Source organism: Babylonia areolata, chromosome 20 (assembly GCF_041734735.1).
Source record: "Babylonia areolata isolate BAREFJ2019XMU chromosome 20, ASM4173473v1, whole genome shotgun sequence".
NCBI lineage: Eukaryota > Metazoa > Mollusca > Gastropoda > Neogastropoda > Buccinidae > Babylonia > Babylonia areolata.
Genome location: NC_134895.1, coordinates 47,738,256 through 47,760,683, shown reverse-complemented (window position 1 = coordinate 47,760,683; position 22,428 = coordinate 47,738,256). Strand labels below are relative to the sequence as shown.

The window sequence follows — 22,428 nt, the reverse complement described above, 5'->3', positions numbered from 1 at the left end:
CTGAGAGCGGGTGGGCCCGTCTTTTCACCGTTAGCCGCGCGAAATTTGGCCAAGCAGAGCAAACCAATAGGCCTAGTTTGCATCAGTTTGACATGGTAAGTATATTTAACACCAAACATGGAGTATAATACAAACTCCTCCTTTTAATGTGAATACAGACTTTTAAGGTACCATATATTTTACGTTTCACTTGAATGTGTGTATATGTGTGTTGTGTGTGTGTGTATGCACACGAGCATGCATGTGCATATTCACAAACCTTACGGTTTCATGACAAATGAAATTATTCTATCCTATTTTTTATTCTACTCTGTTGATATGTTTACAGACAAGAAAAAGACCAGATCAGAAAACAGCTTGCTCAAACCAAGGAGGAGATGTTCAAGACCAGGTAATCCAGGAGTTTGATTATTTTGTTTTTACTTCTTCATTTTTCCTTTGCTTTTCAGTGTTTTTTTTTTGGGGGGGGCAGGGGGGGGGGGGGTGGGGGGGGGGAGTTCCCCCCTCTTTTTTGTGGGAGAAATTACATAACATACATTTGAATTATAGCTAGTATGAAGAATGTATTTGAATAGCATGAAGTACTGTGAAAGCAAAACAAATTTAGAGATTGTGGCCTTTCGGAATGTATTTTGTCATTTGTTTACTTTGATATTTGAAGTAATGGGTAAATAAGATTGGCTGTTTAGATTATGTTTGGAGTATGGCTGATTATGTTGGGAAATATGTTATGTGTGTGTGTGTGTGTGTGTGGTAATGGTTATGAAGAGGAGTGGACTTGTACAGAACTCATTTGTGGTCTTTTTGTGACGTTCCAGGGCTGAACTCACCAGAGTCAATGCTCTTGTCACCAGCAAAGAGTAAGTTTTTCATTCTGTTTTCAATGATTCTTGATTTTATGATTGAAATGTTGTTGCAAAGAAAATAATAATAATAATAAAATGTAGGCTTATATAGTGCAGTACCCCCATCTCAGATGGGGCTCACCACGCTTCACAATAAAAAAAATAATGAAATTTAAGACTAAGTGTCGTAAAGTATGTACAAAGTCTACAAAGTTTAACATGACAATGGCTAAAATATGCATATGTAAGACTGACATAAAAAAAGATATATATATATATATATATATATATATATATATATATATACACACACATATACATACATATATACACATACATACACACACACACACACACACACACACACACACACACACACACACACACACACACACATTCTTGGTGTTCATTCATGACACATCTCCGTTCTTTAATCCTTGTTTGTTTTGCTTTGCTTTTAATCATGGGTGTCATAGAAATGGTGCTTGCATTTTTGATTGTTTTCAATACCATGAAAAGTTCAGCATGACCAGCCAGATGTTTGGTCAAGTCATCGGGTGTGAATATATCATGCAGTGCATGTCTTTACTTTGTGATGTTTGAGAGGCACTTTGCTTAGTTCTTTCTTGACAGGTTTATTGACTTGTTTGTTTAAACAGAGTGAACCTTTGTAGTCTCCTGGTCTTGGTTGTTTGTGTGTTTGTGTGTCTAGTGTGTGTGCCTTTCCTAGGTAAACATTAATGTTGGATTTTGCTTGGAAACTGTACATGGTATAGGAAGCAAACTTGGTATAGGAAGCAAACATGGTGTAGGAAGCAAACTTGGTATAGGAAGCAACTTGGTATAGGAAGCAACTTGGTGTAGGAAGCAAACTTGGTATAGGAAGCAACTTGGTGTAGGAACCAAACTTGGTGTAGGAACCAAACTTGGTAGGATGAAAGGTATGCATAAGACCTGTCCTTTCCATTCATCCCCATTATGATGATGTGGTTAGCAGGTTGGGATGTCAAAGGGCCAGGTCGTTATTTTGCAAAACAGAAAAAAGCTCAGTAAAGCTCATGGTTCACTGAAATACATAATTGTTCATCAAACCTGGTATAACAGCACAATCCCTGTTGAAATTCAAGGGGCAAATGTTACAGATTATGGTCAAAACTTGGCATACTTTGATAACAGGAATTTGCTTTAGGAGGTAAGATTGTGTTTTTGTTGTTGTTGTTTTTTTATTCTGGAGTTCCCGTGGTTGATAAAGTGAGTATCGCATGTGTTTGAAGGCCTTGCCTCTCTTGTTTGTTCAACCACTTATCTCTTTATCCATTTGTTTATTTAATTACATATTTATTTACTTGGATCCTCCCGAAACCTGGAGGGGGTCAGGCTGGTGTTCTCCTGACCCACTCCCGGGAGGGTCACTACCTTGTCGTGGTCGGGAGGCTTAGTGGCCAGTGATCGAGCGAGCTATGTCGGCGGGGGCATCAGTGCTTCTTGGGGTTTGGTGCTCTGGTCCCAGGTCTTAATTGACAGCCTACATAGCCATCGTAGCTGTTAGGGCTGAATAAGTGGTGGTTTTGTACTGATGCCCCTGATAGGGCTTCCCATGCCGAACAGGTCGTGAGTGAGGCCCAAACTAAACGTGACCCACTGTCCCTTTCGCTATTCTTTGTTCTTCTTTTTACCGCCTCTTTTCTGTCCTCAGCTCCCCATCAAGCCTTCTTTTCCACATTCTTTTTTTCTCTGCGGCCTTCTTTAGGCCCGCCGTGTTTGCCGTGCGGCGCGACCTGTGATGGAGGGGAATGAGATCCTGGGGATTGAGAGAGCACGCTGCTCTCAACACATCCCTTTGGCTCGGACCTCTCCTAAGACAGGCGGCACACATTGGCCCGTGTGTGTCAATCGGCTACCCCTTCGTGGGGCTGGGTCAAGACTGGCAGTTTAGTGGCTGACGAAGGTAACCCCCGTAGTGCTCGGCTCTCTGTCCCCGGGAGCTGGGCATGATCGGGGGGGAGCACGTTGGAGCTGGGCTGCTGGTTGTATATCCCTCCCGAAACCTGGAAGGGGTCAAGCTGGTGTTCCCTTGACCCTGGCCCCTAAGTTGGACCCCATGGTGGGTGGGTAAGGGAGGGATGAATTCACATTTTTCTTTCAACATGAATCCTAAACAAACACACCCCCCCAAACTCGGAAAAAGACGACGACAGGGAACGGACGACTCAGACTCTGAGTCGGAGGTCGTCGAGACCTCTGGTTTTTGGCCATCATGGCTAGTGATGGAGGGCGCTGATGACGACAAGCCCTTGTCGGCTCTCAGCCCCTTCGCTGTCCAGAAGGGCTTTCAGTGTCTGGCAGGATCGCTCAGATCCATCAAGAGGCTGAGGAGCGGAGCGTTTTTAGTACAGACAGAATCCAAAAGACAGACACAGCTCCTTCTCAAGGCGACCACTTTCGTGGATAGGGCGGTGAAGATTTCCCCTCACAAAGGTCTCAACTGCTCTAAGGGAGTCATCAGATGCCCGGAGTTGAAAGGTGTGTCTGAGGCCGAGATCAAGAGCGAACTGTCCTCTCAGGGAGTGACCGATGTGTACAGGGTGACGGTGAGGAAGGGGTCGGACAGAGTCCCGACCAACACTTTCTTCCTCACCTTCTGCTGCCCGGATGTCCCCAAGGACATTCGGGTCGGATACCTGCTAGTTAATGTCAGCCTGTACGTACCGTCCCCTCTGAGATGCTTTAAGTGTCAGAAATTCGGACACGTGAGAGACAGATGTAAGGAGGAAGAGGCGTGTGGCACCTGTTCGAAGGCGGCGCACCAGGGCGATTGCGTCAGTGCAGCCCTGTGTGCGAACTGCGGAGGTGGCCACCCGTCCTCATCGAAGGACTGCCCCGCCTGGAAGAAAGAAAAACAAATTCAGAAAGTCAAGACAGAACAGAAAATTTCCTTCTTTGAGGCAAGGAAACAGGTGGAGGCCGCGTCGCCTAGGACGTCGTATGCCTCTGTCGTCAGATCCGGGACGGTGGACGTCGCAGTCCAGACGACGTCCACAGGAACGCAGACGGACGACTTAACCGCCTCGTCGGAACCGTTGGCCTTGGGTGGAGGCGCTGTGTCCACCCCTTCCCATCCTGCGCGGCAGTCCTCAGGGGCTGCTGGGCGGGAGAGAAAAGCCTCGGGCGGAGGCACGTTGTCCGCCTCCCGCCCCACCCCACCCCCCGGGCCCCCCTCGCCCCGCCTCTCGTCTGCCTGGCCCTCGGGCTGGCGGAAGTGGCCGGAAGCCCCCCGCACCTCCAAAACTCAAGGAGGGGAGGGCTGCGGCCACGGCGGGATCGGGAGGGGCCGAGGTGGTGGATATTCCGACCCGGTCGGAACCCGAAAAATTTATGTCAAAGAACAAATATTCCATCCTGGCGGACCTTGAGCCACCGCAAGTGGAGGAGCAGGGGGTAGCGATGGAATAGGCTGCTGCTTTATTTTTTTTTAAAACAACCTTTTTAATGGCAGTGATCCACTGGAATATCCGGGGATTCTATGCCAACTTCCAGGAACTCCAGCTGCTTTGTCGTGCTTTGAAACCTTCAGTGCTGGCACTGCAGGAGACTCTGCAAAGAGATGGCAAGGTTTTATCTCTCTCTGGTTTTAACTCCGTTTTTAAACCCGCTCAACCGAAGCAAGAGGGGTTGACGGGAGGTGTCGCTCTTTTTATTCGAAAGTCCCTTTTATACAGTACAGTTCTTTTAAGCACCCCTTTACAGGCGGTGGCAGTCAGAGTCACGCTCGAGAAAACCATCACTGTCTGCTCTCTCTACCTTCCCCCTTCCGTCCGTGTTCTGAGGCAGGACCTCATGAACCTGGTCGACCAGCTCCCACGTCCGTTTTTACTGTTGGGCGACTTCAACGGACACTCCCCGCTCTGGGGAAGTGAGATGACATCAGCCCGAGGTCTTCTCTTAGAAAACCTTCTCTCTGACATGGACTTGTGCTGTCTTAACGACAAGTCTCCCACTTACCTGCATCTGTCCTCTGGAAAGCTCTCGTGTTTAGATCTGTCGGTCTGCGATCCATCGTTGGTCCTGGACTACGAGTGGAAAGTGCACGACGATCTGCACGGGAGTGACCACTTTCCTGTCGTCCTCCGCCCCACAGATGGAGAAGGTGACTCTCTGCCTGACCGCCTGTACTACGACAAAGCAGACTGGAGTTTTTTTACCACCAAGATAAGAGCGGAGCTGCAGGAAGAAACAGTATTGAAAAGCAAGGACCCTGCTGACGCTCTGACTCGGATCGTTTTAGATTGCGCCAAAGCAGCAGTCCCATCGTCTACCTCCAAGCCTCAGGTCCCTAGAACGCCCTGGTTCAACGCGGAATGTCGGGAGGCCCGCAAGTCTCGGAAGAGAGCGCAGCGACGCGTCTTTCGGAGACCGGAGTCCGATAGCGTTCGAACCCATCAACAGCTGAGGGCGAAAGCCAGGTATGTTTTTAAAAAGAGCCAGAGGAAGTCTTGGAGAGATTTCTGCTCTTCCTTAACCTCCAACACACCCAAGAAGAAAGTGTGGAGGGTTTTAAAAAGAATTAAGGGCAAAAACGCATGCCCGACCTTCCACCATCTTAAACTTTCAGACGCTCTGGTCACAGAGAAGAAAGCAGTTGCCAATTTGCTTGCCTCCACAATAGAACAGAACTCGAGATCTGCTAACAAATCTGCTCGCTTTCTTAAAACCAAAAACCTGTCAGAAAAAACACCATGTAACTTCTTTTCCGACAACACAGAGAATTACAACCTTCCTTTCACAATGAACGAACTTAAATCTGCCCTTCAGACCTGTACGGATTCCTGTCCAGGAATGGACGAAGTCCATTATAAACTCCTAAAGCACCTTCCCCAAACCTGTCTGGACACCCTGCTTAAAGTTTATAACCACATCTGGGTCACAGGCTTCTTTCCACCCTCCTGGCGGAAAGCCCTCATAATCCCGCTGCCGAAACCGGGAAAAGACCCCTCGAACCCCTCCAACTACCGCCCAATTGCACTGACCAGCTGCGTCTGCAAACTGATGGAGAAGATGGTCAACGGTAGACTGATGTGGAAACTAGAGACCGACGGCCTTCTGGCGAAGGAACAGTGCGGTTTCCGCAAGCATCGCTCTACCGTTGACCATCTGGTTCGTCTGGAAACCACGATAAGAAATGCTTTCGTCAACAAACAACATGTGGTGGCCATATTTTTTGACCTGGAGAAAGCTTACGATACCACGTGGAAATTTGGTATTCTTTCCGACTTGCACAAGCTCGGCTTCCGAGGACACCTGCCTCAGTTTATCCACAATTTTTTACAAGACAGACAATTCCAGGTGAGAGTCGGCACCACCCTGTCCGACATTCACGAGCAGGAGCTGGGTGTCCCGCAGGGGAGCATCCTGTCGCCGGCTCTGTTCAGCATCAAAATTAATGACATCGTTCAATCCGTTCAGAAAGGATCGGACAGCTCGCTGTTCGTGGATGATTTTGCTTTATATGCAACCGGCAGCACGTACGCCAGCATCCAGCGACGGCTTCAGCTCTGCGTCAACAAAATCCAGTGTTGGGCAGAGGAGAATGGCTTCACATTTTCGTCCTCCAAAACTGAATGCATCCACTTTCATAATTTTCGCCAATTCTATCAGGACCCTGAAATCCGTCTGGGAACATCCACCATCCCGGCGGTCAAGGAAGCCAGATTTCTAGGGGTCGTCTTTGATCAGAAGCTGAATTTTCTCAGCCACATTAAACAGCTGAAAATATCTTGCCTAAAAGCCCTGAACATCATCCGAGTTGTGGCACACACGAACTGGGGTGCTGATAAGAGGACTCTCTTGCACCTCTACAGAGCCCTGGTCCGGTCCAAACTGGATTATGGAAGTGTTGTATACGGCTCGGCCAGACCGTCCTACCTGAAACTGTTGGACCCTGTACACCACCAAGGGCTCCGTCTCAGCTTGGGTGCTTTCCGCACCACCCCTGTGCACAGCCTGTATGCAGAGGCGGGGGAACCGCCTCTTTCCAACCGCAGACTGAAGCTGACCCTGAACTATTATTTGAAATTGTTTTCGGAACCTACAAACCCTGCTTACGATGCTGTATTCAACAACCCTTTCGATAAGAAATTTACAGACAACCCAAACTGCATACCTCCTCTCGGACTCCGCATTCAGCCGCACTTGGAAAATGCCGATCTGGATGTCGGTGGCATCTCAGATTTCTCTAAGTTCCCTGACAGCCCCCCGTGGACCTTTACAACACCTGAGGTCCGATTCGATCTGGCCTCGTACCGTAAGGACACCACCAGTTCTCTGGCCTACAGAACCTACTTTTCGGAACTGTGCCACAAATTCCCCACCTTTCAAGGCATCTTCACTGACGGTTCCAAGTCAGAGGACGGAGTCGCCGCATCTGCGTTCTGTCCCGCCTTTCCTGACCGGCCCTCAACAGAACACATCCTGTCTGACAGCTCGGTATACACCGCGGAACTGACTGCACTGGTCCTGGGGTTAAAAATGGTTCTCTCTTCCAAACAGAAGAGATTCATGATCTTTTCCGACTCCTTATCAGCCCTGGAGGCGATCGCCTGCAGGAATATCACTCATCCCAAACTGCTGGAATTTTATGAAACTTTTACTCTCGCAACGAAGAAAGGATACGAGGTTGTGTTGGCCTGGGTTCCCGGACATGTTGGCATTCGTGGTAACGAAAGGGCGGACCTGCTGGCCAGGAACGCTGTAAAGAAAGAATTGTCCAGATCCTTGGTACCCTATACAGACATGAAGCGGAAGGTCAATTCTTACGTTAAAGATCTTTGGCAAGAGAAATGGAACACCCAGATAGACAACAAGCTCTTCCAGATCCGTCCGGACCTAGGGGAGACCCTCCCTTCGGGGGTGAAGAACAGAAAGGAGGAATCTGTGCTGTGCAGACTGCGTACGGGGCACACTTTTTTTTACTCATTCTTACTTGTTGAAGGGGGAGGAGGCCCCTCGATGCGTTCCCTGTGACGAGCCTCTCACCGTGAAACACGTGCTCCTTGACTGTTGGGATCTGCATGACGTTAGACGCAGACATTACACGGCGGTTTCTTTGAAGACTTTGTTTCGTGATGTCCCTCCGTGGGCGCTGATGGACTTCTTAAAAGAAGTGAACCTTTTTAACCAGATTTGAAGGTTTTAAACTATGGAAGTTTTTTTTTAACTTTGGAGTGGAAAGTTTGAAGTGGTGACTCGTTTTAATTGGTTGTTTTTTTAGCCTTGTAGTAGTAATTGACGCGGCGATAGCCTTGAGATGGCCTTAGTGGTCGGCGAGGCTCTAAGCACCATAATTTCATTTCATTTCATTTCATTTACTTGGATACTCATGTAATGTGCAGAACTGATCTGACAAACCTGCGGCAAGAAATGACCAAAAAACTGTGAGTGGTATTTTCACAGCATTCTGTTCTTATGTATAATATTTTTCAGTTTAAGCATCAAAAAGTAAAAAGTGTATCATCTTATTGTCCAGAAATTATGATACTTAAATTTGTTTTTATTGTATTCTTCATTAGAGACAAACCTTTTAGTCCTCTGAGACACAGTGAGTTAAGCTCACAGAAAAATTGTGAGGAGGAAAAAAAAAGGGTTGTGTTTATGGCAGGTGAGAAAATGATTGATAATGAACATGCCATTATAACGCAACACATTTATGTGGATGCTTGATATTTGGACAGCATTATTTTTGTGGTGAACCTTTGCATAGAAAACATTGAAATAAAACTAAGTGCCGTCAGCAACTTGCGGACAAATGTGAATTTACTAGCAGCAGTAACCTCTGTAGTGTCACAGAACCCTGACTGGAGAAAGGAGAACAAACAATATCTGCTGTGTGTGTGTGTGTTTCAGAGAGGAGCTGCAAGAAGCAAGAAAGCAGCTGGATGAGGAGCAGAAAGAGGGAGAGAAAAAGAACACAACCATCAACCAGGTAATCCACTTGCGATAGACAGTTGAGGACTTCAGTGTCTCGTTTGGGGCAACGTATTTTCTGTGTTGGAGTCACGAGCCATCGGTACATAGTCAGCAAGTGGACAAAAACATGGATGCAATCATAATGCTGGTTAAACCTGCTTGTTACAAGCACCTCTTCTTGACATGCTGACAGAAGAACAGATATTGTTTTTAAACCCACTACAGTGTGGCACTTTCACACCTGTGGACTTGAACCAAAACAGAATCAAGGTGAAAGTGGAAGCTTAGAACATCTGCTGGAGTACTACCCCAGTGGGTTCATTGATTAAATGAATGGGTTCCTGTTATTACTTTAATCATGTGGGGAAGAAGAAGGGAGATACATTTGTGGGGTCAAATAAGTATTCAGGTGTGGAGAAATACCCTTTATTTTCACTACACATACTGCATACATGCCTTTAATCACATTGATTGTCCTTCGAGACAGAGATGTCTTGCTAATCTCGCGAGAGTGGTCAAGGAGTCAACTGATGAACTAGCGTTGAACTTTTCCAATCAAAGTGAGAGGTGGCAATGTGTACCCTGTGGGGTTTTCTGAATTGAGCTAGAGGGCAGACAGTTTATCATGAAGGCCTCGAGAAATGGAAGCTAGTCAGGGATACAGAGGGGAGGTAACTTACTGCCAGGAGGTTATCGGCCGTAGCTACTTTCGTTTTCTCCGCATAGGCGGATAGTAGTTTGCACAGGATAGGAATCGGACTCCCTGCCAGAGTCTGCACTAGTGGGTCATGGTAAGTAACATAATTTTAGGAAAAAAATTTCTTTTTTATTTTCCACTTACCTTACTCCACTGATGGCCTGATTGATAATAAGGGTGATGGAATGAACACACCACCATCCTGCCATGTTACTCACAAATGGGCTGGCTTCTGAACTGTGAGACATTTGTTGAAGAGCTCAGAACTGACTCAGCGAGTCTGTGGGCTCCAGTGTATGCCAGCTGGCTTGCTCTGCAGCGATTGTTTTGGTGGGAGATTTCCTCTTCCACCATCATTTTGTTTGGGTTTATAGTGTTTATAGTCTGCAGGCACAGAGCATAGGAATGCTTCAGCTGTTGTGCCGTACATACCACATGCAGTACTAGGTATTGCTGAGATTCAGAACATGAAGAGATTTTCAGATCTGAACAAGTAGTGAAAAGTAAAAATAAATAAATAAATAAAAAAAATAAAGAAAGAAGTGATCATGACTGGCAGGGCTGATTAGAAACATTCTGCCTCGTTGGGAACTTGTTTCATCCCATTTCATTGCTGTTGTCTTATCATTGAAGACTGAAAAAGTCCCCCAAAAAGAAAAGAAAAAAAAAGAACGCTCTCACGAACTTTGTGAATGATGTGTTTGTTGTTGACAGCTGAAGAAGATTGGCCGCAAGTACAAAGACTGTGTTTGTTGTTGACAGCTGAAGAAGATTGTTTGGAAGTACAAAGAGTGTGTTTGTTGTTTGGAAGTACAAAGAGTGTGTTTGTTGTTGTACAAAGAGTGTGTTTGTTGTTGACAGCTGAAGAAGATTGGCCACAAGTACAAAGAGTGTGTTTGTTGTTGACAGCTGATGAAGATTGGTTGGAAGTACAAAGAGTGTGTTTGTTGTTGACAGCTGATGAAGATTGGTTGGAAGTACGAAGAGTGTGTTTGTTGTACAAAGAGAGTGTTTGTTGTACAAAGAGAGTGTTTGTTGTTGACAGCTGAAGAAGATTGGCCGCAAGTACAAAGAGCAGTCTGAAGCGGTACAGAAGGAGCTGGATCAGCTGAAGGCAGCCTCGGCGGGTCAGCAGACACAGCAGTCATCGGCTGCAGCGGCCGCCGAACAGGCCAACAAACAGCTGACCACGAAGCTGGCGGCCATCGAGAAGGAGCGGGACGAGGTCAAGGCTAAGGTCACGCAGAAGGAAACGGAGGTCACCTCCCTGAAGGAACAGGTCCAAAAGATACAGCAGGTGAGGTTTCGTTGAAATTTTGATGTTAGAATGTTTTCAGGGTGAGGTGTTACTTGTATTTGTATTTCTTTTTATCACAACAGATTTCTCTGTGTGAAATTCAGGCTGCTCTCCCCTGGGAGAGCGCGTCGCAACACTACAGCGCCACCCATTTTTTTGTATTTTTTCCTGCGTGCAGTTTTATTTGTTTTTCCTATCGAAGTGGATTTTTCTACATAATTTTGCCAGGAACAACACTTTTGTTGCTGTGGGTTCTCTTACATGCGCTTCTCTTGAGGAATAGATGCAAAAAAAATTGCTTCTTAAGGTTTGGTAGAAGCGGAGATGCCTGTAAGCACTTTAAAGTTAGAGTACTCTTTTTTTAGAAATGAAACACGACCAATGCAAATTTTTAACATCATACCTGTCATTCACATTTCCTTTTCTGACCAGTCCAAGTATTCTTGTGCTGCACTGAGCAGATGGCATTAAGGTTGCTGCTGTGTGTGCATTCATGTCTTGAAAGGTAGGGGGACTCTGGTACATTGCTTGTGAGGAACCAGTGATCAGAAGTATTCCGAAATCAGAGGATTCCAAGAAATTTCAGTGAATTGTTTCGTATCTGACTTTGACCATAAAGGGTGGTAACAGTTACAAAGAATGAATTAAGTCGTTAATCTATTTTTGTGTTGAAAGAAAAAACTTTTTCCCCATGAGGGCAGCCTGAATTTCACACAGAGAAGGCTGTTGTGACAAAAAATGAAATACATTGCCATCCAGTGCAATGCAGAAGAATGCATTACAATACAATAGTAATAATTATTATTGGCATTTGTTTCAAATATTTCTCCATTACTTTAAACTCAGTGGCAGTTGACCATTTGATACAGCCATTCCTGAAAATGGCGAACCACACTGAACTACACAGACACCCACGTCCATGAGCAGAGAAAACAGCTCAAATTAACAGTGCATAAAGAAAAAAAATGCCTCCCAGAACAGTTGAGTTTTTTAAAAAGCTGGGATCTGAACAGAGGGAGTGTTAGTTGGTGCTGAAGACCAACAGGCAGTGAATTCCAGATAGTGGGAGCACAAAAACTAAAACTGAGGTACCCAGAAGACTTGAAATTCATTTTGGGTTCTTTTAAGATTTGTTCCCCCCATACCAGAGGCTTGTGTGCTTTAGACAGGGGGCTTAAGTGTCCCACCTGAATGGCAAGGACTGCCACTTTGTACTGACTGTGGAACTTACCTGATGTTACCAACACGGGCACCATAGCTGAATAGTTGGACTTTCAGTCTGAGGGTCCTGGGTTTGAATCTCAGTTACAGCATGTGGTGGGTAAAGGGAGGAGATTTTTCCAATCTCCCAGGTCTCTATATGTGCAGATCTGCTAGTGCCTGAACCCCCTGCGTGTGTATACGTATGGAGAAGATCAAATACGCACATTAAGGATCCCGTAATTCATGTGAGCATTTGATGAGTTATGGAAACAAGAAAATACCCAGTGTGCACACCTCCGAAAACAGAGTATGGCTGCATACATGGCAGGGTAGATAAAGCAAATGGTCACTTATGTAAAATGTTACATGTCTGTATGAGTGTAGTGTGTGTGGCTGAAACCTGGCTGGGTGAATAACAAAACAGTCATACAAGTAATGTGTTACATGTATGTCTGAGTGTATATGTGTGAGTACATGAAATCTGATTGAATGACACAGGAAACAAATGATGAGCGCCCAGTGGCAGCCGTGTTAGTCGGCTCTACCCAGATAGGCAGCCTGTTGTGCAAATGACTGTGAATGTGATGAGCTCAGAGCTTGGTCTCCGACTGAAGACAGCCGCTATAAAGTATCCATATCATTCATTCATGACAGGGATATTTGTATAGCGCCTATCCTCAGTCGGAGACCAAGCTCTAAGTGCTTTACAAACATGGGGTCATTTGCACAACAGGCTGTCTACCAGTGTAGAACCGACTGCCACCTGCCATTGGGCGCTCATCATTCGTTTCCTGTGTCATTCCATCAGATTTCATGTACTGACACATATACACTCAGACATACATGTAACACATTACTTGTATGACCATTTTGTTTATTCACCCATACTCCATACTCCATTTTCAGGAGTGTGCATGCAGGGTATTTATTTACCCTGCTATGCAGGCAGCCATGCTCAGTTTTCAGGGATGTGCATGCTGGGTATTTATTTACCCTGCCATGTAATAGCCATGCTCAGTTTTCGGGGATGTGCATGCAGGGTATTTATTTACCCTGCTATGCAGGCAGCCATGCTCAGTTTTCGGGGATGTGCATGCTGGGTATTTATTTACCCCTGTTATGTAGGCAGCCATGCTCAGTTTTCGGGGATGTGCATCCTGGGTATTTATTTACCCCGCCATGTAGGCAGCCATACCCCTTTTTCGGGGGTGTGCATGCTGGGTATGTATTTGTTTATTTACCCCGCCTTGTAGGCAGCCATACTCCGTTTTCATGTCATTATCACCATGACAACACTGCCGTTCCCCCAGGACCTGGCCCAGCGGCAGGAGGAGCTGCAGAAGCAGCAGGCAGAAAGCACACGCCTGCAGACGGAGAACACCAAGCTGCAGACGGACAGCGCGGAGCTCGAGAAGAAGCAGACGCAGTCGCGCGCGGTGCTGCAGAGCGCACGTACCAAGATCACCCAGCAGAAGGAGCAGATCGACCGCCTTAGTTCCGAGAACGCTGACCTGAAGAACCGAGCGGCCGGGGCTGGGACCAGCATGGCGGCGTCCAAAGGTGTGCTGAGCAGAGATACCAACTGTTACGATTTTGCCGTATTTTGTTCTGCTCGATTGCAGTTTGTTTGGATGAGATGCTTGTATATATGTGTGTCTGTGTTTATGGATGTACATGTGTGTGTGTCTGTGTATATGGGCTGCTTGCATTCATTCATATTTGTGTACAAACAGAGTTTCTTAAACCAGAAGAAAAAAAATTTCGCACATTTGGAAAATAACACAAAGAAAAAAGTTGAAACATGTATATGGAAAATAACGAACATTGAAAAAAAAATGTCAGACTAGGCTAATAATATCAGACAGCTTTACCAGGTGTCCAGTAGACTTGTGCAGAGATGCCAGCTGTTAGGATTTCGCCGTATTTTTGTTACACTCTATTGCTGTTTGTTCCGAAATTACACCATCAAAATTGTTCCGACGAGTTCATTTTCAACTACGTAGCATGGTTACATGCTTTCCTTTCGTAATAATTTCCAGATCTAGACCTTTCGATCACGAGGCCAGGGCAGTCACTACTAACCTGGTCTCAGTGATGATGCTTAGCTAATTGTGTGCGTGTGTACATTGAAACAGCATTGAGTGGACCAATGAGCTTAATCGTTTGCCTGAGCAAGAGAGAATTTGGCCAGATCAAGTTGCGTCTCAGTCATACAGCGTCTGTGCCCGGTGGATTAAGCTGTGGAGTGTTTGCATGCCTTGTGGATGAAATGTACATTTGTTGAAGTTGCTCGGAGTCCAGAGTGTTCCTACCAAATTTCCTGATTGTTCCTACAAACGCTTGACAGGGGTTGGCATCTCTGGCCAAGTGTTCTGTATGAATGTAGGACAAGATACAGGTTATGAGCCACAACTTTAATTGTCAATGAAACATGGAAAAGCGTCTTTCAGCTGCACTCAAAACATTTAATCATTCTGTGAATAATACCCTCACCACTGTGCAATGTTAACAGAGGAGAGTGACCAGCGACTGGCGGTTGTGCGGTCACACTATGACCAGCAGGTGGCGCAGCTGCAGCACGACCTTGAGGAAGCACGGCGAGGGTCAGGGTCAGGAGGGGCGCCCTCAGAGCAGCTCCAGCAGGAGAAGGACAGACTAGTGACAGAGAATACAGAACTGCAGAACAAGGTTGGTTATCAAGTTTTCAGTGTCCAGTATCCATATGCCTTGCAGTGCTGGACAGAATGTTGTGCCACATGAAAAGCTGACCAGTACCTCTTTGGTTTTCTTCTGCGTTGTGAAGGAAGAGCGTGTTCTTTAGTGTTATATGTCTTTCTGCTCAGGGTAATGTTAGACAGGAGGGGAAAAAAGGGGGAGGGGTGGGTGCAGGAAAAAAGAGGGGATGGTGGAGGTGTGACAGTGTGTGTGTGTGTGTGTGTGTGTGTGTGCATGCTTGAAAATGTATGTCTGTGTATGCCTCTGTGCATCTGTGTTTGTGGATGTATGTGTCTGTGTATATGCACTGCTTGCATTCATTTATATTTGTGTGCAGAAAGAGTTTCTTAAAAGGAAAAAAAATTTGGTACATTTGGAAAATAACATAAAGTGGAGGGGGAAAAAAGGGAAGGTATGGAAAATAATAAACTGAGGGAAAAAAAAGTCAAACAAGCCTAATATCAGACAGCTTCAACAGGTGTCCAGTAGAACTATGCAGCAATCCTTCTGCAGTATCAGACAGAATTTTAAAATTGTCACGAATCCAACCAAGAGATGAAGGGCAGTGTGTGTGTAGAGGTCACAATATTCCACGTGAATTGTGTATTTGTCGTCACTGCGATATGGGTGTGACTGGAGACGAATTTCATTTTGTCATGGAATGCCCGAAATTTGCAGATCTTAGCAATGAGTTCATCCCAAAGAAATATTTGAATCCAAAATCAGTTTTTAGTTTTTCAGTTTGTTGAAAGCAGGAAGGAGAGTGTGTTTGAAAGTGGGGAAATTCATCAAAAAAAGGAAAGATTACAAGATGTTATAACAGTTGTTTTTTTCTGTTTTTATCACCAATTTCGTTGTTTCCTTTGCTGTTTGTAGTTCAGTTTTTGGTGCATAATACCAGTGTCGTTACTATATATCCTCTATGCCCCAACAGGGGTCAAAGGTCAAAGGATTGAATATTGTTGATTCTTGTTGTCAGGTGCAACAGCTGCAGCGTCAGGTGGAGATGATGTCCAAGGCCACACCTGCCCAGCCCACCCAGCCCATGCCTCGTCAGGCCACCTCCACCGGCACCAGGTCAGTCTGAACAGCAGTGCTGTGTTGTATTTTCTTCTTCTTCTTCTTCTGCGTTCGTGGGCTGCAACTCCCACATTCACTGGTATGCACACGAATGGGCTTTTACGTGTATGACCGTTTTTACCCCACCATGTAGGCAGCCATACTCCGTTTTCGGAGGTGTGCGTGCTGGGTATGTTCTTGTTTCCATAACCCACCGAACGCTGACATGGATTATAGGATCTTTAACGTGCGTATTTGATCTTCTGCTTGCATATACACACGAAGGGGGTTCAGGCACTAGCAGGTCTGCACATATGTTGACCTGGGAGATCGTAAAAATCTCCACCCTTTACCCACCAGGCGCCGTCACCGTGATTCGAACCCGGGACCCTCAGATTGACAGTCCGACGCTTTAACCACTCGGCTATTGCGCCCATCGCTGTATTGTATTGTATCGTATCGTATCGTGTCGTATTGTACTGTGTGTGCTACTTTTTTTCACAACAGATTTCTCTGAGTGAAATTTGAGCAGCTCTCCTTGTGCCAGTTGCATTGTTTGGTTCTAACTTTTTGACAGTTACACGTGACTAAATGCCTGCGTTGACCGAACTACGCCATTGGTCAGTTCCATACTGCACACAGTTAGTAGTGGGTTACGACCATACTGGGCTCTTCCGTCTGAGCAATGCAACTGGCTCCTTGAGAAGAGACATTGCCACAGTGCATCATCATCTGTAGTTTTTTGGGTTTGTTTTTTGGGTTTTTTTTTTCATTCTCTGCTTGTATGTTTACTTCTCTTTTTTTTTCTTTTACAATCCAAGTGGATTTTTCTACAGAATTTTGCCAGGGACAACTCTTTAGTTGTCGTGTGTTCTTTAATGTGTTCTAAGGGCATGCTGCACACAAGACCTAGGTTTATTGTCTCATCTGAATGAGTGTTCATGGCAGAATGAAAGCGTGTAATTGTTAGGGGACGGTTTTTGTTGAGTTTTCAGTTTCTGTCCTGACCTTGTAGGTTTTTTCATGATAACCTGTCTTGTTGGACAGGGTTGTTTTTTTGTTTTTCGTTTCATTCCTGTCTTTTCGTTACATTTCCTTATTTTCTTTATATACAGCTGTGTACATCATATACACCAGCTGGTTATTTTTCCCTCATACTTTCCTCTCTCTTTATAGAAATGTCTTAATTCATCTTGAAAGGAGCAGATGATAAACTGGTGAGAAGAAGAAAAGCAAGTTGTTAAGGTTTGTAGTGTACTGGTGTCTCATAACTTGTTACTTTGAAAATTTTAGTAGCTTTCAAAGGTCTTAGTTGTGTTTACATCTTCACTGGTCAAGGTAGCTGGTGTGTTCTTTCTGAAAATGTTTGTGGTGGTTTCATTGCGGACCAAGAGAATGTGTGTGTGCATGTGTGTGTGTGTGTGTGTGTGTGCTTTTGTTTGTGTGTGTTTGTATGTGTACTTGTGTGTATTTGTGTTTGTGCATGTGTATTTACATGCATTTGTATATTTGTTCTGTTTCAGTGTTATATCGTATTATCTTAACGTTTTACAAACGTGGTCAGTTGCTCGTTTGTCAAATGTGCGCGAACAGTTTTATGTTTGTGCGTAGTCCCACGTCCACGGAGACGCCCAAGATGGCCAGCATCAAGCCTGTGGCCACAGCGGCGGCCGCCCCAGCCATGCAGCACACCTCCTCTCAGGCCAAGGCCACGGCCAGCATCCGGCCGATGGCCATCGCCTCGGCCAACACGGCCAGTACAGCCAGCCCCCTGCCCCCCTACCCCTCAGCCTCCTCCACTCCCCCCATCGTCACTGTCATGCCCACCACCGTGATGCAGTCTGAACCACAGGCAGACGGTACCTCACTGTTTGTTTTTTGTACCCCTCAGTTTATGATTATATTGTTTTCTATGTTTCAGTGATGATGATGGGGTTGATGGCGATGCTGTTGTGACGATCCATTTAGGTTTAATGATGATGACGATGTTGCTGTGATGGTCCATTTAGGTTTAATGATGATGACGATGTTGCTGTGATGGTCCATTTAGGTTTAATGATGATGACGATGTTGCTGTGATGGTCCATTTAGGTTTAATGATGATGACAATGCTGCTGTGATGGTCCATTTTGGTTTAATGATGATGATTGCACAACTTAATTTCCATGTGGATTAATAAAGTGTTTTTGATTTGATTTGATTTGATGCTGCTGTGATGGTCTATTTAGGTTTAATGATGATGGGAGTGATGACAATAATAAAGGTTCTGATGCCGTACGCTACTGAAGTGTTGCCACCTGTGTCCAGAGATGCCAGCTGTTGATATTTCACCATATTTTGTTATGCTTGATCAGTTTGTTCTGTCGTTACGCCAATGTCAAAATTGTTCTGACAAGTTCATTTTTGGCTACATAGTGGAAACGAACCTTCAGAAGGAATGTGGAAAGAAAACAGAAGAGAAAACAGACATGCAGAAAACTGATTTTTATTTGATCCCTGTGTAATTCTCCCCTTGTTGATGCGTTTTGATGAACAGACCAGCCAAGCACTTCAGGCGTACAGCAGCAGTCCTCGTCATCCATCCCAGCAGCCTCTGTGACAGGCCGCCCTCAGCAGCAAGTGCAGATCGTCACCCCGCAGATGGAATCCTCAGGTCAGTAGTTGAGCATTAACATGAACCCAAAACCGTTCTTAAACTGTGTTTAATTACTCATAATAATCTGTGACCCACTGGTGCAAACTCCAGCAGGGGTCTTCTTCTTCTTCTTCTTCTGCGTTCGTGGGCTTCAACTCCCACGTTCACTCGTATATACGCGAGTGGGCTTTTTACGTGTATGACCGTTTTTACCCTGCCATGTAGGCATCCATACTCCGTTTTCGGGGGTGTGCGTGCTGGGTATGTTCTTGTTTCCATATCCCACCGAACGCTGACGTGGATTACAGGATCTTTAACGTGCGTATTTGATCTTATGCTTGCTTATACACACGAAGGGGGTTCAGGCACTGGCAGGTCTGCACATATGTTGACCTGGGAGATCGCCATCACCGTGATTCAAACCCGGGACCCTCAGATTGACAGTCCAACGCTTTAACCACTCGGCTATTGCGCCCGTCCAGCAGGGGTCTGATTCCTGTCATGTGCAAGCAACTACCCTGCTTATGTGGAGAAATCGAAAGTAGCTGCAGCTGATGATGGCCTCCCATGATATGTTATTACCTGCCTTGTGTGTGCCTTTGCAGTGAGTAATTTTCATTGATGTAATCGATATTGCTGAACAAAGGTAATGTTGTCTGAAGAGGAGGAAGTCAATTCAGAGAATGCTGACTGACTTCCTGGCCTGTAAAATCTTGTCATATCTTTACAAGGTGAGTCCTTCACAATTCAACACAATAGAATGCAATACAATACCATACTATACAATACAATGCAATGCAATACCTTACAACACAATGCAATACCTTACAATACAATACAATACAATACAATACAATACAATACAATACAATACACTACCCTGACAGTGGAGCCCAGCACCTCGGTGGAGGAGACGGCGACCCAGGCAGTGGTGGCACCCAGTGTCCAGGAACCAGTGCACAGCGTGCAGCCCTCGCTGATCCAGATGGCCACGCCCTCCACCTCCTCCCTGCAGGCCTCCTCCGCACCCCCCGGCCCCTCCACCTCCACCTCCGGCGACCAGTCAGTCGTTCTTCTGGGCAAGAGGAGTCGAGAGGAAGCGGAAGTGTGAGCGGATAGTTTTGGTTTTGGTTTTGATTACACATATGGGATAGTTTTGGTTTTGATTACACATATGGGATAGTTTTGGTTTTGATTACACATATGGGATAGTTTGGGTTTTGATTACACATATGGGATAGTTTTGGTTTGGTTTTGATTACACATATGGGATAGTTTGGGTTTTGATTACACATATGGGATAGTTTGGGTTTTGATTACACATATGGGATAGTTTGGGTTTTGGTTTTGATTACACATATGGGATAGTTTTGGTTTTGATTACACATATGGGATAGTTTTGGTTTTGATTACACATATGGGATAGTTTTGGTTTTGATTACACATATGGGATAGTTTTGGTTTTGATTACACATATGGGATAGTTTGGGTTTTGATTACACATATGGGATAGTTTGGTTTTGGTTTTGATTACACATATGGGATAGTTTTGGTTTTGATTACACATATGGGATAATTTTGGTTTGGTTTTGATTACACATATGGGATAGTTTTGGTTTTGATTACACATATGGGATAGTTTTGGTTTTGATTACACATATGGGATAGTTATGGTTTTGATTGCACATATGGGTTTTGATTACACATATGGGATAGTTTTGGTTTTGATTGCACATATGGGTTTTGATTACACATATGGGATAGTTTTGGTTTTGATTGCATATATGGGATAATTTTGGTTTGATTACATATATGGGATAGTTTTGGTTTTGATTGCACATATGGGATAGTTTTGGTTTTGATTGCACATATGGGATAATTTTGGTTTTGATTACACATATGGGATAATTTTGGTTTGGTTTTGATTACACATATGGGATAGTTTTGGTTTTGATTGCACATATGGAATAGTTTTGGTTTTGATTACACATATGGGTTTTGGTTACACATATGGGATAGTTTTGGTTTTGATTACACATATGGGATAGTTTTGGTTTTGATTACACATAATGGATAGTTTTGGTTTTGGTTGCACATATGGGGTAGTTTTGGTTTTGATTACACATGGGTTTTGATTACACATATGGGATAATTTTGGTTTTGGTTACACACATGGGATAGTTTTGGTTTTGATTGCACATATGGGATAGTTTTGGCTTTGATTACACATAGGGGTTTTGATTACACATATGGGATAATTTTGGTTTGGTTTTGATTACACATATGGGATAGTTTTGGTTTTGATTGCACATATGGGATAATTCATACGGGATAATTTTGGTTTTGATTGCACATATGGGATAATTTTGGTTTTGATTACACATATGGGATAGTTTTGGTTTTGATTGCACATATGGGATAATTCATACGGGATAATTTTGGTTTTGATTGCACATATGGGATAGTTTTGGTTTTGATTAGACATAGGGATAGTTTTGGTTTTGATTGCACATATGGATAGTTTTGGTTTTGATTATGCATATCAAATGATTCTGGTTTTGGTCACACACACTGTACAGCGGTGACCCACTGGTGCTGACTTCTGCATGAAGTCTGATTCCCTGTCCTGTGCAAACTGCTAGTCTGCCTCCTTAAAGTAATCAGAAGTAGTTGCAGCAATTTTCCCTTCTTTTTTCCCCCCATTTTATTTGATTTTTGTCCTCATCCTGGATTTTCCTTTGTCTTTTTTTCTTTCTTTTTTTCTTGCTTATTCTCCTTTGATTAAAAAAAAACCTCCCAACTTTCTATGTAATCAGTAGCCTGTAAATAATGTGATGCTGCAGCAAAGTGCATCATGCTTTTGATTGATAATTGGGGAGACAAGGGAACTGTCAGCTGCTGGCTCCTTATGAAAGAGAGAAAGTTGGCTTTTCAGATGTTGTTAATTAGTCTGACAGCTTTGAGCAAAACCTGTTGGATCATATTCTCCTGGTATGTCACACCTATCATGAAAAAATAATTTCCTTTTCTTTTTTTTTTTCTTCTTCCCATAGTCATTTAAATGAAGCTGAGTCAGAGCAGGTTTCATAATTAAATTTGTCTTTATTCATTTTAAGCAGGTAATCTGTCAGTGTATTGTCTTACAGTCTGACAAGTGATGTGTCTGTGTTATTTACTCTTGATGAACAGTGCTTGTGTCTCCAGGCCTGATGAAATGGATGCAAAACGTTCCAAGGTTGCACCAACTCAGGTTAGTGACTGTGACATTTTTGTTTGTGTTTTGAGAACATTATTCCGTTATCTGATATAGTTCAAGCATTCACAAGAAGAATTCATCATAGCAAAAAAAAGAATTGGTGAGAATCTGTTGAAACTTAATCAGAGAATGATTAATGAATTAAGATTAAATGGTAAAAGTTCATGTCACTGGAAATTGAAGGTTGGTGTGGGAGGGGCTAGGAGGAAGAACAAATAAAAGGCAACTTTGGGCTTAAAATTTTTAGGAAACAATATTGCTGTATTTTTGTTGCCATGACAACAGCTATGTGGAGTGATGGCCTCTAGGTAATGCATCCACCTAGGAAGCGAGAGAATCTGAGCGCGCTGGTTCGAATCACGGCTCAGCCGCCGATATTTTCTCCCCCTCCGCTAGACCTTGAGTGGTGGTCTGGACGCTATTCATTTGGATGAGACGATAAACCGAGGTCCTGTGTGCAGCATGCACTTAGCGCACATAAAAGAACCCACGGCAAGATAAGGGTTGTTCCTGGCAAAATTCTGTAGAAAAATCTACTTTGATAGGAAAAACAAATAAAAACTGCACGCAGGAAAAAATGCAAAAAAAATGGGTGGCGCTGTAGTATAGTGACGTGCTCTCCCTGGGAAGAGCAGCCTAAATTTCACACAGAAATCTGTTGTGATAAAAAGAAATACAAATGCAGATACAAATGTTATCACAAAAAGGCTTTGATTTGTTGTTTTTTTTCCCCCCTTTATTTCTGCTGTTGTGAAAATC

General features: G+C 44.4%; 1 protein-coding gene across 2 annotated transcripts in view; it reads left to right on the top strand.

The window, feature by feature from the left end:
- Positions 1-22,428, top strand: part of LOC143294676 (nucleoprotein TPR-like) — a 100,316-nt gene that overhangs the window by 59,591 nt on the left and 18,297 nt on the right. For both annotated transcript variants that reach the window (XM_076606066.1, XM_076606065.1), the window contains exons 37-48: positions 329-391; positions 819-860; positions 8,234-8,275; positions 8,745-8,823; positions 10,550-10,801; positions 13,315-13,564; positions 14,517-14,692; positions 15,699-15,796; positions 17,390-17,637; positions 18,315-18,431; positions 19,301-19,520; positions 21,618-21,663. In XM_076606066.1, the coding sequence (XP_076462181.1) occupies positions 329-391; positions 819-860; positions 8,234-8,275; positions 8,745-8,823; positions 10,550-10,801; positions 13,315-13,564; positions 14,517-14,692; positions 15,699-15,796; positions 17,390-17,637; positions 18,315-18,431; positions 19,301-19,520; positions 21,618-21,663 (1,633 nt within the window). The remainder of the gene's footprint in view (positions 1-328; positions 392-818; positions 861-8,233; positions 8,276-8,744; positions 8,824-10,549; positions 10,802-13,314; positions 13,565-14,516; positions 14,693-15,698; positions 15,797-17,389; positions 17,638-18,314; positions 18,432-19,300; positions 19,521-21,617; positions 21,664-22,428) is intronic.